Source organism: Streptopelia decaocto (genome assembly GCF_964273445.1).
Source record: "Streptopelia decaocto genome assembly, chromosome: 7".
In the NCBI taxonomy this organism is placed as follows: domain Eukaryota; kingdom Metazoa; phylum Chordata; class Aves; order Columbiformes; family Columbidae; genus Streptopelia; species Streptopelia decaocto.
The window spans coordinates 4,154,740-4,170,950 of record NC_138661.1 but is presented as its reverse complement, the minus strand read 5'-3'; the positions used below and the strand labels follow the sequence as shown (position 1 = coordinate 4,170,950).

At 45.2% G+C, this 16,211-nt stretch overlaps 1 protein-coding gene across 1 annotated transcript; it reads left to right on the top strand.

Annotated features, from left to right (window-relative positions):
- The first annotated feature begins 1,856 nt into the window (after positions 1-1,856).
- MAPK1IP1L (mitogen-activated protein kinase 1 interacting protein 1 like) lies at positions 1,857-13,765 on the top strand. Its single transcript, XM_082057563.1, has 4 exons — positions 1,857-1,957; positions 9,124-9,151; positions 9,691-10,404; positions 11,143-13,765. Exons 2-4 carry the CDS (start codon positions 9,128-9,130, stop codon positions 11,152-11,154), a joined length of 750 nt encoding a protein of 249 aa, XP_081913689.1. The 5' UTR covers positions 1,857-1,957; positions 9,124-9,127; the 3' UTR covers positions 11,155-13,765.
- The last annotated feature ends 2,446 nt before the right edge of the window (positions 13,766-16,211 follow it).

Below are 16,211 nucleotides of genomic sequence, written 5' to 3'. Positions count from 1 at the left end.
TGGTGAGGTTACTGATTAAAAACGCTGTCGCAGGCCGGGTTTGCTATTTAAGGTGAGACATTGTCACTGTTGTCGGCCACATGTTTGCTGGTTAATTAGGGTTTCTAATGACCGGATTGCTCAGGAAGACACGTCCTGCCCTGGGGACTGCTGCTGTGGCCGCCGGCACTCGAGGACACAGCAGCAACTGAGGCTTTTTGAGCGTGGAAAAGCAAAGGGGAGCTGGACCGCGGCGCCCGGTTGGCAGGGAGATGGGTTTCCCTCGTATTTGCTCATTTCGCCCAAGGAGGCCACACCAGAAGGGCTGTTTGCACAAGCCTGGGGTCTGCTCCTCCTGGCGAATTTTCCTGTTGTTTCAGAAATGGCCATATAATGGCCTTGAAAAGTGCAAATGGACGTGTGAGGGGAAGGGCAGTGTCAGCATCACCTGTGCCCGCCTTTCTGCCAAGTTTAATGGAATTATCTGTGCAAACAATTGTGGGATTTCTGTCATAGCTCAGAATCGCTGACATAGCTCGAGGGGCAGGGAAGGAACTTGGTGCCGTGTATTTATTATAGCTTATTTATTATAGTTCTCTGCACCAGAGGGTCTGAGGGCATGAGGGTCATTATGTCTTAGGAGCAAACTGGACAAGCTTCCAGGTGCACCAAGAGAAATGTGAATATTGGATGTTTTGGGCAACTCTGTAAGTAAAATATATAAGGTTCCATCCGAATCTGAGGAGAAACTTGTTTGCTGGGAGGTGCCAGAGCCTGGCCCAGGCTGCCCAGAGCGGGTGTGGAGTCTCCTTCTCTGAGACATTCAAACCCCCCGGACCCACCTGTGTGATCTGCTCTGTGACCCTGTGTGAACAGGGGGGTAGACTGGGGGATCTCCAGAGGTCCCTTCAACCCCAACCACCCTGTGATTCTGTGAAAATCTGGTGGCATTTTGTGTTTGTGGGAAACCTGACAGCCAGGACGGTGAAGGGCTCTGCGTCACCCTCCTGCTGCTGCAAACGCCCTTGAGCGGGTGGTGGAATGTGTAGGGAAAAGGGACCTGGGGGTCCTGGGGACAGCAGGGTGAGCATGAGCCAGCACTGGGCCCTTGTGGCCAGGAAGCCAATGGTACCTGGGGTGGGTTAGAAGGGGGTGGTCAGTAGGTCAGAGGGGTTCTCCTGCCCCTCTGCTCTGCCCTGGGGAGACCACACCTGGAATATTGTGTCCAGTTGTGGCCCCTCAGTTCCAGCAGGACAGGGAACTGCTGGAGAGAGTCCAGCGCAGCCACCAAGATGCTGAAGGGAGTGGAGCATCTCCCGTGTGAGGAAAGGCTGAGGGAGCTGGGGCTCTGGAGCTGGACAAGAGGAGACTGAGGGGGGACTCATTCATGGGGATCAATATGGAAAGGGTGAGTGTCAGGAGGATGGAGCCAGGCTCTTCTCGGTGACAACCAGTGATAGGACAAGGGGCAATGGGTTCAAACTGGAACACAAAAGGTTCCACTTAAATTTGAGAAGAAACTTGTTCATGGTGAGGGTGGCAGAGCCTGGCCCAGGCTGCCCAGGGGGGTTGTGGAGTCTCCTTCTGTGCAGACATTCCAACCCGCCTGGACACCTTCCTGTGTAACCTCATCTGGGTGTTCCTGCTCCATGGGGGGATTGCACTGGATGAGCTTTCCAGGTCCCTTCCAACCCCTGACATTCTGTGACTCTGCTCCCGTCCCTGGTCTCTGCGCTCCCGGGGGTCCCGGGGAGCGGGTGGAGACACGTGACCGCAGTGTCAGAGATTGCGGGGTGGGGTGGGGGTCACGTGGTCTGCAGCGTGGTGGGTGGGGAGGGGGCGTGGCCAAGCGCGTGACCTTCCGGACAGCGGGGTGGGAGGCGGGGCGTGTGACGTCAGTTCCGCTTCCGCCTGGGCGTTGGGGTGGCGGTGGTGCTGCGGGCCGCCTCTCCGGGCCTGCGCCGCGCTCCCCTCACAGGTACCGCGGCACCGCGACCGACCCGGCCCCGCACCCGCGGCAGGGAGGGAGAGCCTCACCGGGGCTGCGGGAGGGAGTGGGGAAGGGGGTGGGCTCCATCCCACACCCCCCGCGGGGAGCGCCGGGCCGCAGCTGCTTCTTCAGCCCCCCAGGAGGGGTGGGCGGGAGGTGCCGCCACCCGGCGGGCAGCATCGGGTGGGGGGTGCGGGGGATCGCGGGCCTCGAGGGGGTGGCAGCTGCCAGACCCCGCCGCCTGGGGAGGGCGGGCGGCTCCGGAGCGCCGGTGGCGGCCTAATGGCTGCTGGGACCGGCCCTGCTGGGTCTGCACAGCGCGGGAGGCGCCTTTGGAGCGAATCCTGCGGTACTCTGTGTGACGGTGGTGGCTGCTGTGTCCTGTTTGGGTAAAATATTTGATCGGTTTGCATTTGTGCTGTGTGGCCATCATCTCTAAATGACTGTATAAATGAATGTGGATCACGTGTAAGTGATGTTTAACTCAAAGGTTCTTCACTAAAGAGGGTCTTGGGCAAGTCACTTCATGAGAAGTTGATTCATTTTATCAAATGTTAATATACTGAAGGTAGCTGACTTGTTGGGAAAGGTAGTGCTGGGAAAGGTGGTTACTTGGAGAGAGAAATACCCTTTTTCCTCAGAAATAAGACAGGGTAGGTATTTTTGCTCTAAAGATGCTTACTTTTTTACATATACAGCTGCTTGGACACTATTTAAATTGACTCTTAATGAACTGTAACTAGGGCTTATTTTTGGAGTAGGGCTTATATTTCAAGCAGGATTGTGTTTGAAAGATATATCGTCAAAAATCCTGAAAAGTCATGCTAGGGCTTATTTTTGAGGTAGGTCTTAATTTTGGGGAAACAGGGTATTTATCTGACAGGTTTCATCTCTGAGAAAGAGCTTGTATCCAGGTGAATTATATGGAAAACAGCACTGATCTGATGCTGTTCAACCTTATTGTCAGTGGATGTGAGAGCAAACGTAGCTCTTTTTTTTTAAACAAAACCAACACACCCTGAAACTACCCTCCCCGTGACCTGTGGAGACTCATTCTGCAACAACCAGTGGCTGATGCAAAAATGGGAGGTGAATATCAAAGTTAGAAAGTGCTTTAGGTACTTTTGAAACTTGAGTTCATTGAGTACATTTTAACAGTGGCAGTTCAAGATGTGAAAGATGCAGGGAGGTTGTATCCTGAAAAGCAGTTATCCTGGAAAAGAGCCTTGGTAAAGGAGCAGAAAGGTGTGGTTTGGTTTGTCACTTTGAAGCTGGAACTGGAATATGAGACACAGTTTTGATGTTTTTGTTGATGGGAGGGAGCCAAAAAAACCTACAGTGAAGATGTTTGATAGTTGATCACACTCAGGGTCACTATCTTTATTTCCTCCAAAACACATACAAATAATTAAGCTGATAATTCCTGAGTATATAGCTTTGGTAGCAGGAAAACACAGGTATTCTTTAAATAACTTTTACAGCTAGTTCAGGAAGGCTTCTGAAGAATCGATAATTGGAAACTAAAGCTATAAATGAGGAAAACTAATGAGAATGCATTCTGTATCTCTCAAGGAAGTTTAAAGGTAGCTGTGGAAGATAAGTTTTAATTATTCTGAGCTGCTGAACTAATATATCTTATGTGAGGTTGGCGTGGACAGGAACAATCTCTGGCAGTATAGACTCGCTATTCTCCCCTGGTTTTGCATCACTGCTGGCACACAAACAAGCTGCCTCAGAAGTTATATATGGTTGCAGGTTCTGGAACCGTCTGCTGGTGATGTGGTGACCATCCAAAGTGGTTGGATCTGGTCTTGGTGGGGCTGCAGCTGTGAAACTGCATGGCCTGTCATGGCTGGGAAGCTAGAACAGGTTACAGTTCCTTATGGCTTGATATTTTACAGGTCTTTGAATAGTTGTTTTTAATCTAGTAGTTGTTAATTTATAGCAAATGCACTAACACACATCATTGTGGTTGTCACTCTTCATTAAAATTGTCTGGAAAATATGAAGACTGAAAATCTGAAAACTAAAAATCTGATTTACCTCCTCTTTTTTTCAGACAAGACAGATGTGGGAAGAGGCAAAAAGATCACCAAATGTCATGTAGCTACTAATGATATAACTGTTGGGTTGTTTTCCCTTCAGTCTTTTTACCAGTTGTATTTATTCTCCCAACGAATAAGCATGCAGGTCAGACTAAAGGGTTGCACGGTAGGTAGCACATCAGTGCAGCTGCCGAGAAGGCATTAAAGTTGGGGAAAGGCCAGCTATAAGATGTTGATGCTTAACGCCTGAAGGTAGAAGCTGCAGAAATTTACATATTTTAGAAAATGTTTAGAAGCTGTCAAAGATTTGGTCTCTCTTCCATTTTATCTGTATAGCTCTGGGTAGTTAGACTTATGTGGGCAGAAATCTTGTTGTAGATGAGGTTATGCTGGTAGGAATTAGTCATGTTACGGTGACAAAAGAACCTCTTTGCTGACGGAGCCGTGCCACCTCGTGGAGATGCAGCAGAGCCTGTTGCATCTAGAAAGAGCGTTTTGGTTTTTTTCCTGTGTTTGAAAGATGATCTGGAGACAGGAACTAAATCTGGCGCATCAAGTGTTTGAAAAATGTCATACAATGAAAAAAAATGAAAGCAATCGATGCTTAGTTTTGCATAGCTTTTGTGAAAGAAAGAAGTGTCTAGGACAGCTCAGTCCTTAAGGACTAAAGATGGATAAAAGCCAGGAAAGGCAAGAGCTTGGGGAAAAAAAGCAACTGCAGCCGTCAGGCTCAGTTGGGCTGGATGTGAGCAGAGAGGGTTTCGAGCTGAAAACTGCCGTGGAGCTGTTTGATTGTAGAAGCTAGTGAGTAGGGCGGACTTAGCGCACCACACATAGCACCTCACTTCTAGGAATGGGGTTTTCACAGACTTCTCTGAAAATCGCCACTTGGTCTTGAAGGCTGTGGACAGGATTTGAATCCTGCTGCTATGTCTGAGCCCTTCCCAGCCCTTCTCCAGCCCGCGGCATGAAGCCCGGCAGGCTCCTGTCTCACCCACCCACTGTTAATTTTCTGGAGCAGCTTGTGGAGGACTCTGGTCTGAAGATGTTGCTGTGTATGATTTTTGGATAGGTGCAGCACCCTCCCATCACTCTTCAGGATAAAGGATGAGAGAGATGCTGCTCCTAGACACCTTTTTTTGCAAACATCGGTCTTTTCTTTCCATCGCTTTAGTTTCACGCTTGTGGCCAAGTGTCTTCCTGGAGGTGGCAGAGAAATGGTGCCCGGAGCAGCTGCCCTGGAGCTGGCAGGCTTGGTGCTTCTGGAAAGCCGGGGATGTTTCCAGGGGTGGTGGCCTTTGGAAAACAAAGGAAATCTTATCTCGCAGCGCAGTGGATGCAAGCAAGACTCCAGTTTGAATGCTGCCAGTTCTGTAGTCTTTCTACTCCCTGCCAAATTAACTGAAACTCCTGAACCCTCCTTCTTCCACTCGTTCTTTCTTCCGCGCAACGACAGGAAAGAATAATTTGAAGTAGAGTTTAAATGTGGCCAGACAGATGTCTGTTACATGAATCAGCTTTTTCTGCTGTTATCAGTGCTTGTGCAGCGTTCTTCTAGGAAAGCTTCAAGAGAAAATGGGAGTCCATTTGTTAATAACTCTACCAACTCTAAAAATTTAATCAAGGCACCGTTCAGTACAATTTTCTGAAACCTTGAGCACACGCATGACCAGTGGGGACTTTAAAATGGGGTTACTTGGAGATCTTCTGTCTGACACTGTCTCTGAGTCTGATTTGCAAGCATGTGAATGCCTTGAGCAATACTTTTACAAATATAATTGATATTTCTGTAAGGTTTTGATTGAAATTCTTTATACTAGTGTTGAGCAACTTGAATACAGATTCTAGATTTAAGTACGAATTAGTCCATATATTGTCTGAATGTGTTGAAGGGTAATTTGAGTTTCTTTTTTTATTAAATGAAGGTGGCAGTACCCAGATTAAATGTGTGTTTAAAACCCATCCCTGAAGTGGGCCGTCCTGTCTGCAAGAGGGTCCTTGACATGCTTGGCATTGACTCAGTTATGCCAAATGTTGCCAACAAATGTTGCTCTAGTCTGCTTGCCAAAGTAAAAAAAGCCACTGAATCTCATTATAAGCAATGCTTGACTACACTTTCTTTCTTAAATCATGCAGCAGAGTTGTTTCTTTAATTTTCATGGCACAGACATATTTTGAAATTATCTGCTGATAAATATTGGGGATATTTATTGATATTTTGTAGTCAGGCCTGTTTCAATTTATCCGCTGCTTTGACTTGAATTTACTACTCTGTGTCCCTTTTGTGACAGATCGTGGGATTTTCTTCCGAGTTCTCCTTCAGGTCTGTTTCCTCTCTTCCTTCTCTCCCTTGCAGCATATGTTCTAGCTTCTTCTGTGGGCTTTTTTCAGTCTCTTGTAGATCTGTTTTTCAGTTGGTCTTATCCCATCTCTCCATCTGCCGAAAGAAAGGATGATTCTCTTGGCCTGCTTTGGTGTTGCTTTTCGATAACCTGTTTTGTTGTTTTGTTTATGAAAACATTTACATGTGCACTTATGTAAAAACTTATTTTTCTACTTGTCTCTATAGTAATGATTTTTTTTCCTTTATTTTGTGAGTTATATAAATAGCTTCTGTGTCTGTGTACGTAAGTTGAACTACAGTGCCACCAAAAAGCGCATACCAACTTCTGACTATTATTGAGTATGGTTCCTCGCAAAAACTAACGAACTCTTTTAGCATAAGAGGTTTTTATTAGGGAGAAATGGAGTTTTATCTGGTGGATGTCTCTTGAACAGCTGAGCTGTTAGTAAGAGGAGCATAAACCACTTTTCTGATGTAGTTCTGTTGGTTTCTCAACTTTAGACAAATAGTCATTGATCTGAAAAGTGTACATCATCTGATACATAAATTCAGGTTTTTAACTTGAAGGAACTACTGCTACTATAAGCCAGCATTGGAGCTTTAAGAAACCTTTGGATTCATTTAAATTATTATTTCTTAAAAGGTTTATTTAAATTATTAGGTGTAACTTGATAAATTAACTGTATTTTCACAGGGGGCTGGGTTGCTTGGTATGGTCATAAATAACATGGTAAATGAGATGGGCAGTGTCTTGTTGATATTAAGCTGTTCAGGAAGGTAAGGATTAGGTAATAAAATGGCAGCTATAATTCAATATTGATAAATCTGAGGTAATTCAGAGTAGATGAATGTAGAGTGGTGCATATAATTTCATATATAAAATGATGGGCTGACCTTTAACACTGAAGAATGAAATATTCCCACAAAAGTGTCAGTTCTGTAGTGATCAAAAAGCAGATGAAACATTAAGAAGTATTAGGAAGGAAATAGAAGACAAACCAGAACATAATTATGAAACTGCATAAATCAATAGTTATCCCACATCTTGAATTCTCTGCGGTTCTTTCTTGTCAGTCGTCTCAAATGATACAAAAGAACTGAAACAGCCTCAAAGAGAAGCAGTGAGAATAATCAAAGGTGTGGAAGAGCTGCTGCACAAGGGTCAGTGAAATAACCCACAGAAGGAACAGCTGAAAGAAAGTGGTAAAAACCTGTAGAATAATGAGCAGCATGGGCAGGGTGGATAAGAACAGACTTACTGATTTTTCTCAGCTGCAGGAATGAAGGAGGAACAACAGGAGTTGGGAAAATCCAGGTTTAGAACCAAAGAGAAGGTGCCCTTTTGGGTAACAAATAGCAGCCCCGTGGAGTTCCTCGCCAAGGGATGTTGTAGGTACAAGCGAAGGAACTAGACATATTTGTGGAAAATCAACTCTAGGAGGGTTGTTATTCCATAGAAATTGCCTCCAGTTTAGGAAGTCTCTGAGCTTGGAATCATTGAAGTGTTGGGATGTCATTCCCGTTCTGTTTTTCCGTACTGTCATTGCTGAAGATAAAATGGGATGCTGAGCTAAAGAGCCACTTGTTCTGATCTAGTACTGCCTTCAGATTAGGGAATTGTGTAGATAAAAATAAATACAGTTTCGGAGAAGACTCTAGTTTCTATGTGCATTATTTACACTGTGTAATTTTTAATGGAGTGTATAAATCTATTTGTTAGAGGCTATATGTACAAACCTCTGAGACCAGTCTCTGTGTTAAAAGTCAGGTCTTCACCATCAACAAGGGAGAATAAGGATTGTTTTTCATGGGTATCAGCTTGGCAGTGGTATTTGAAATCTCACATTTTGCACTTTTTTCCTCCTCTTTCATTCCTTTCTATCTCCTGTGCTCTCCCGTAAAACCTCCTGGCTGCCCTGGGGCATGTCCACCTGGCTAATAAAGATTGACAAAGCCAGTCGGTGTTAGTTGTGAAGTTCTAGAAAGCTCTGGGTGCAGTGGTTGCATTCATGAAAAGGTAGCACAAGGTGCCTGTTTTCGGTGTTTCTTGTTGAGAGGTTAGAAGTTAGTTCAGCATTACTTATGACTTTGCCATGTCTATGTTCAGTGAAGTCTGGCTTGCTGGAATTGGTGAATGTAAATAAGAGCATCAAAGAATCATTTTGCTTGGAAAAGACCTTTTAGGTAGAGTCTAACCCTTAACCTTAATGTGGCACTAAACCACATCACTACAACTTCATCTCCACGTCTTTTAAACCCCACCAGGGATGGTGACTTCACTGCCCTGGGCAGCCTGTTCCAATGCCAGTATCTTTTTTATGTTCTGAAATAATTGGAAGATAAAACATCAGCAAACTATAGTTCTCTTCTATCAATAAGATTTGCATGGGGTTTTAAGCAGCCTGCCATAATTCTGAGTCTCAGTTTAGAAAAGAAACTTTGCAGGCATCACTGTCTGGGTCGGCTGCCTACTCAGTATGAATATTTGAAATATTTTCTTCTTTGTGTGACCCATTTACGTGATGTGTCGGTCCTGTCTGAGATGAGACAGGTAGAGGCTGAAGACTTAACTTTTCACGAGAACTTTAGCAAGAGGAAAGTATTTGGTAGCACATACTAAATCAAAGCTGCTGCTAAGAGGCACCACCAGTTCAACACATACTGTGGTTTGAATGAGACAAAGCTAGACTTTGTCTCACGAACTCTTGCTTGAAATACCTTTATTATTTTCAACAAATTTCACTTTATCTTACCTTACTTTTCAGCAAAATGTCTGGAACTGATGATTTTTCGGTAAGTAACAGTTTTTCTTTCCTGAAGATCAGCAAGTTGTGTTACTTCATTACGAAAGTTGACATACTTTTTCAAGAGGAAAGGGAGCTTATGCCTGAGAGGATATTTCCTCTGTATTGCAGTCGTGGTGTTTTCCTTTTGGGCAGATGTAGCAATCTGTGGACTAAGCATACGAAGCTGCAGGGTGCCTTGTGGGTTCTCTTCTGCTGTGATATTAAGAGTCGTGTTTTAATAGTGTCAGGATAGCTATAAGGGAAAGCTATGAAAATCTTTTCTTTTGGATTTGCTCTGAAATTGCTTATTGCTATGTGTGGTACGTCGCTTTTTATCTTTGGTTTTGGAACTGCAGCATGTCAGAATGCCTCTTCTACCTTAACGATAGAAGCTGCACAAAAATGAATGTAATCATCTCTGTGCAGCAGCAAAGAGCTCTCTTCCGCCCAGTTTGGCAACTGAAATAAATACATGTAGTGGGTGAATGCCTGCAACTAGGAAGTCCAGTAGACGTTTTAGATTCTCACTGATGCTTTATCTTTTAGTTGGCAGATGCTTTACCAGATCAGTCGCCTGCTAAAACCCCCAAAGTGAACAGCACAAAGCCCGGCCAGCAGCCTGGTCAGCCACCGCAGGGTTGGCCGGCTTCGAATCCGTGGAACAACCCGAGCGCTCCTCCTACAGCCCCGACCGGGCTGCCGCCGAGTACGTCCGCGTCCAGCGTGCCCTTCGGACCTCCGCCAACCGGAATGTATCCTTCAATGCCCCCTGGACCGCCTGCTCCATTTCCTCCTCCTCCTACCGGACCCACTTGCCCTCCTCCCGGAGGCCCATATCCACCCCCAGCTGTGCCAGGTCCTGTCCCACCAGGGCAATATCCTCCACCAAATATGCCCTTTCCAGAGCTTCCAAGACCTTATGGTGGTCCGACAGAGCCAGCTGCACCTCCTGCTCCTGTTGGGCCATGGGGATCCATGCCCTCCGGAGCATGGGGACCAACAATGGGAGGGCAGTATCCTGCGCCCAGCATGCCATATCCACCCCCAGGGCCATATTCCGCTCCTACCCAGACTCCAGGGGCTGCGCCAACAGTACCGTGGGGGACGGTTCCACCTGGAACGTGGGGACCTTCACCGCCAGGTCCGTTTCCTCCACCCGCAGGATCATATCCAGCTCCGGGACTATATCCTACGCCCCCTAATCCTTTTCAAGTGCCGTCTGGTCCTGCTGGTGCTCCGTCAATGCCTGGTGGTCCCCATGTGAGTATTTGGTTTTGGTCTTAAATTACTCAAAAGCAGGGCTGTCAGACTCATTTTCACCAGCGGCCACATCAGCCTCGTGGTTGCCTTCAAAGGGCCAAATGTAATTTTAGGGCTGTATAAAGGTAACTACTCCTACATTTATCCAATCCTAAAATTACATTTGGCCCCTTGAAGGCAACCGTGAGGCTGATGTGGCCCTCGGTGCAAATGAGTTTGATACCCCTGCTTTAAAATGTTATACATTTAAGCGTGGAAATTCCATAGTATAAGACCCAGTAGTGCAGGTAAAGAATTTCAACACATCTGTCTTCTGTCCTCAGTGAAATAATAGCCAACATCTTCTTAAATGCTTAATTAATATACTAGGATGGTGAAATTGTATCACACCTGTCTTACTTCCTTGCTCAGTGGAATAATAGCCAACTTCTTCTTAAATGCTTAACTAACTATACCACGACAGTGAAACTGTATCAAGTTGGAGTGTGTCTAAGCATCACATTATAGTTGTCTTCCACTACTTAGAAAACTGCCTCTAAAAGGCAAAAAAAGTTGGGAAAGCCTTGTAATATTTTCTCAAAGTGAAAATATTCTAGTCTCTGTAATCTGAATAGGTTGCTTCTAGGGCACAGAGGGAGGGAATAACGAAATAAGGATGAATTTGGTTTTAATTGAGAAGATTTGAATTAACTGCTTTGTGAAAAGCCTGTATTGACTATGAATTATTGTCTCTTGCAGCCTTACCGTTGAAAACATTCTGGGCAACAAAATACTGTAGCTTTCCACCTTCATCCACTACTTACAGAGATTTTTACAGTTTTCGTTTCAGTAATGTTTGGGGCTATGAAGAATACTCGCCTCTTGTATGTGCATTTGAGGTATGAAGGAGCAGTTTGCATCAATTTACCTTGCTCATATGCTGGCATAATTGGTTGGTTTCATAAAATGAATTATGAAGAGCAGAAATAAAACTTAACATCTGTGGTTCTTACGTTGGCAAGTATTCCCTGGAAAAGTGGGAATTGCCAAGTAAGGATTATAAAGAATCAGGCCGAAGGACTTCAAAAAAGTTCTTAAATTTCTGTGAATGCTTTAAGTCTTGTTGCCAGACTCGTGCTGGTCACTGAATGGGTGGATAGTCATATTTGATCTAATTTCAGGTTATTCTAAAATGTCACTAAAAAGCGTTTCAAGGTTTTTGTCAAGAAATCTAGTTTTTGACCACGCTACAGTCACTCAAACTAAAGAGACGCAGAGCATGTGAACTTGAAGGTTTTCTCAGCATTTTGTATATACTCAAAGCGATTGCTCAGTCTGGGACTGCGGAAGAGAAGAGACACGTTTGAAACACTCGGTCCAACTCGTCAGCACACTGTTGTTCACAAACAGGCGTTTATGTGCAAGTTAACTAAATAACCTGGATGTGCAGTTAACTTTGAATCAACAAATGTGAGTTTTATGCATGCCGATGAGGACATTGTTTTGCTGGTTCTCATTCTGTGGTGGTTGGAAGTTTGGCTTGGTCTGTGTAAGAGAACCCGATTCCCACATAGATAAGGTACTTCCCTTTTTCTAACCCGGGTTCTAGTCATTTAGAATTGGACTTTGCAAAACTCAGCAGACTTTTTCAGAGTCCCTGGAAACTGAACTTGAGCTTAAAAGATCAAAGCAAACAACCCCAACCTGACAATTCCCTTCCCAGCTTGGCATTTAGTTCTAGCAGCTACAAAGATCCGTCCAGTTGAGAACGAGGAGGTCTCGTTGGAGCTCTGCTGGGTATTGTAATTATTGTAACGGGGAGAATCCTCCGTTCTCAGCTGGGTGTCTCATACCTCACCGAGCAAGTGTCATTTGGGAGTCCCTGAATGTCTAGAAGCCTGCGCACTGCCGTAAGTTATCTTATTCTTGCCATATCTGTGCAAAGAGCACACAAGGGGTTCGCTGTGACGCTGGTTTAGCGTTGCTGAGACACAGCCATGTGTCGGTGACCGTTTCTGCCATTTTTCGTGGTGCTTCGTAGCCCAGACTTTGACCACGGACAGTTTGTTTCGTCCCCAGTTGGGGGTATCCCTCACTTAGCCTCTGCAGGTAGAATTAGGGACAAATTTTTGCTTAACGCGCTAGCTCGTTAGGGAGTCTTTGTATCATGGAACTGTGAAAGCGAGTTCGTTCTTTTGCAGTACCTTATCGTGGCTTCCTGCATGCGTGTGATGGACTTCTTAAAGAAAACAAATGGGGTGACCTGGAGGTGACGTTTGTGAGTAGTCTTGGCCTTTATGGCAAAGTCCTGCAATTATTTTTGCAGAAGAAAACGGTCAGCTTAGCTGTGGCTGTTTTAATCTAATGTTACGAAAGCTAATAGCAAAGGTACGTGTATTTTTTTTTGTTAGTTTGTTTTAGGAAGACAATACCCGAGCTGAACAAAAATACCATTTCAGCCTAAAGCAGAGCATCCGTAACCCTAGAAATAGGGACCAAAAGTCCAAGCCTTCATTAACCTTAAACCCCAGTTGCTCCCCCAAACAACAAATTTAGCTTCGCTCTTGGCAAGACGGGCTAAAATTAAACCGATCATTGACCGCATTTGCTCAAGTGCTTCTTTTTTTTGATACCTGCAGCCTTAGGTTATACACCGATGTGATGGAAACACATTTATTCCAAACGAATGGCTCATGCAGTAGCAGCGCTCCAGTCTGAGATTGCACTGGCCGCATGTCTTTGCGCGGAACGGGAAGAGGCAGGAAAGGGTAAAGCAAACGTAGCAAATGATGATTTTTGGAAAGGGCATTTGTGAAAGTAACTAGACTTCTAGGTTCTTCCTGAAATAGGCAGGATTTATTACTGGAACACTTAGACTAAAATTCAGTATATATGGGATGTTTTTTCAATGTATATTCGTATTTCTTGAGGTCATGAAAACTGTTTCATAACCCCTTCGTTTTTGTGAGCAAAGTTCTTTGCATAGCAGTGAAAAGGGTATATACCTGTTAATCTATTGTGTAAAAACTCAAGGTGTCACTATATACCGTGTAGTAACTTTATCACGTTATGTCAAGTGTGAGCAACTTCTGGCCTGAAGCTTTTGCAATGGAATTTGTACATTTCTATGCATCATTTGAGTTAAATTGCTGAGAAGTTCATTTTGACTTGTGCTTTGAGATCGACATACTGCATTTGTTTACAATATGGAATATAAGCAATCACATCTTTAAAGTATAGATTATCACCTGCTGCTGTATTTTCTTTAGATGAAACAAATATTGCTGTATGATAGTGAGAAGCTATAAATACAGGATTTGATATTTTTTTGAAAATGCTGTCACTTTTGTATAAGATTAGACATTAAACGTATTTTCAAGACTGTCGTGTTTACTGTTTTTCAATTTCTGCTTTTGACATGCTTGTGTAGACTTTTGCCTTGAATGAATAGTAAAAATAGGACGTCCTTGATTTGCAACGACTGAATATAAAATCAGAATTACTTGACTTCTGTGTTTTTCCTCTTCCTTTTGTGACTTTTTGCAGCCTGTGCATGAGGCACATCAGGTGCAGATGTGACCATTGCTGTTTGTAGCACGTCAGCCTCAGGTGTTGCCTGTTCACAAACCACATTGTTCGTTAAGAGACAACAAAATCTCATCTTGTTTGTCCTAGAGGAGGAGTGGGACTTAATGTTTTAGCTGTGAAGAGCGTGGTGGGTGTTTTCCTGGCTCTGAACAAATCCTGCACTAGATTGACACGTGTGGATGCGGTAAGTGACCCGCACACCAGTGTTTTTATAGGTTTATCAGGAGTTTGCGATAGGGTGGGTAACAATGTTTGAGGAACTCAGGGGCTTGACAGTGGTGTGAACTACAGAATTTGAGCATCTCTCATCACTGCGTTTACGTTCTTTGGATCTGTGGCTTGCAGAACGGTTGACGCTGTGCTGGTCAGGGCTTCTGCCTTTGTCCCCACCTTCACCCTTTCAGGCAGGTAAAAACAGCAGCAGCCAGCAGTAAAGAGTGGAAACAGAAATATTTATCCACTTCAAGGCTTAGACTGTGCACCAAATGTAACCCTGACACCTGTTAGCAGAACAATCCAATGCATGGGCATTTATTTTCACAGTGTTCAGCTGTGGGGTTGCCCGCTGCCTGGCATTCCTCTCGTGAATTCTCTCTTGCAGCTCTTTTGCGTTGGTAGAGATGGACATGACCCAATTATGTTAATTGTTGGCTGCCCCGCAGACCCAAAAAAGCTTAAATTGAATTTTTTGAGGGGAGGGCATCTGACAAGTTATACTTCCCCATAGGATTCTTAGGGGAGTGGTTAGTTTTGAAAAACTATTCTGGGGCCTTGTGGAGCGGAGAGTACGTGCGTGGTTAGATGGTGTGGGATGCGGCGGTTCTGGTCTGCAGTTGCTGGCAAAAGGACAAGGAGTTACTGGGGAGAGTCCATGGGAGGGACACAAAGATGCTGAGGGGTCTGAAGCAACTTTCTGGTGAGGAGACACTGAGAGAGCTGGGGCTGTTGAGCTGGAGAAGAGAAGCTGAGAGGGATCTGATCAATGGGATCAATATCTCAGGGTGGGTGTCAGAGGATGGACCAGACTCTGTTCAGTGGTGCCCAGCGCCAGGGTGAGGGGCGATGGGCACAGACTGAAACACAGGAGGGTCCATCTGAACATGAGCAGAAACTTGTTTGCTGGGAGGTGCCAGAGCCTGGCCCAGGCTGCCCAGAGCGGGTGTGGAGTCTCCTTCTCTGAGACATTCAAACCTCCTGGACCCACCTGTGTGATCTGCTCTGTGACCCTGCGTGAGCAGGGGGGTGGACTGGCTGATCTCCAGAGGTCCCTTCAGCCCCAACCACTCTGTGATTCTGTGACTGTGAAGGAGATGCCTAAACTCTTCCAGACAAGTTCAGCCCCATTTCTGTGCACAGGCATTGATTCACTGACCAGCTGGTTCAAAAGCACGTCCCTGCTGTCCATGGGGTGGGATGTAGTGTTAAGATTGGCTTTAGTCTGTGTAGTAAGAGCCCTTGGGCATCTAAGTAAGGACAAAACCTTTCGTAGATATTCTTTCACGGTCTGAGGAGGGAGAATGAGTAGTAGACATGACCTTTGCGTACTTCATCTTGGATCAAGGTGGTTGTAGAGGGAGGATCAACTACAACTTTTCCTCTGTCCTCACAATTCAGTGGAATTTGAGTTGATGTCGCAAGGTGCCTGCACACACCTGCTAAGCTGACGACAGCAGCTACTCTCACCCGCAGAATCTTTCGGGTATGAGGGAAATGGGCCGTTCCACGCTGGGTGCAGCAAGGCTGTGCTGGTCAAAGTGGGTAATTTAGCTTCAGAGATCTGCTGATTGAGTTGAAAATGGAAGAACAGGGACTTTGTACCCCCTGTGTAGCACATTATGAGTTACACTAAAGTTACACCTAGATAAGTGAAAAGGGATTGGCAACGTAATAGTATAATTCAAGCCCTTCCGTTCTGTAGTATCACTTTCCAAAGGGCACCCTCCCTGTTAAATGAGAGATGGAGAGAAAAAACCAGCCATGCTTGGTTCCATCCTCTCTCCAGCTCTCCCAGGGAAGGTTTGTGCTGCAGTCACCCAGCACATGCCTTTGGGTTTCATTTCAGCTCCTCGTTCTCTTGTCTGCACGAGATCTTAACCTGCTCTCACAGATTCATGTGATTCGGGGAGGGAATTCTTGGAACATGTCACCCTTCAGCTCTTGCATCAAGCTGTGCCGTCATTTGTTTCACCTGGCAGTAGTGATGGCTTAATATATAACTTAACATATCTCCTCCCTCGGCC

Coding starts and splice junctions, on each gene's coding strand:
- MAPK1IP1L (XM_082057563.1), top strand. CDS start 9,128: ATGTCTGGAACTGATGATTTTTCG. Junction 9,152..9,690: donor CTGGAACTGATGATTTTTCG/GTAAGTAACAGT, acceptor TTTATCTTTTAG/TTGGCAGATGCTTTACCAGA.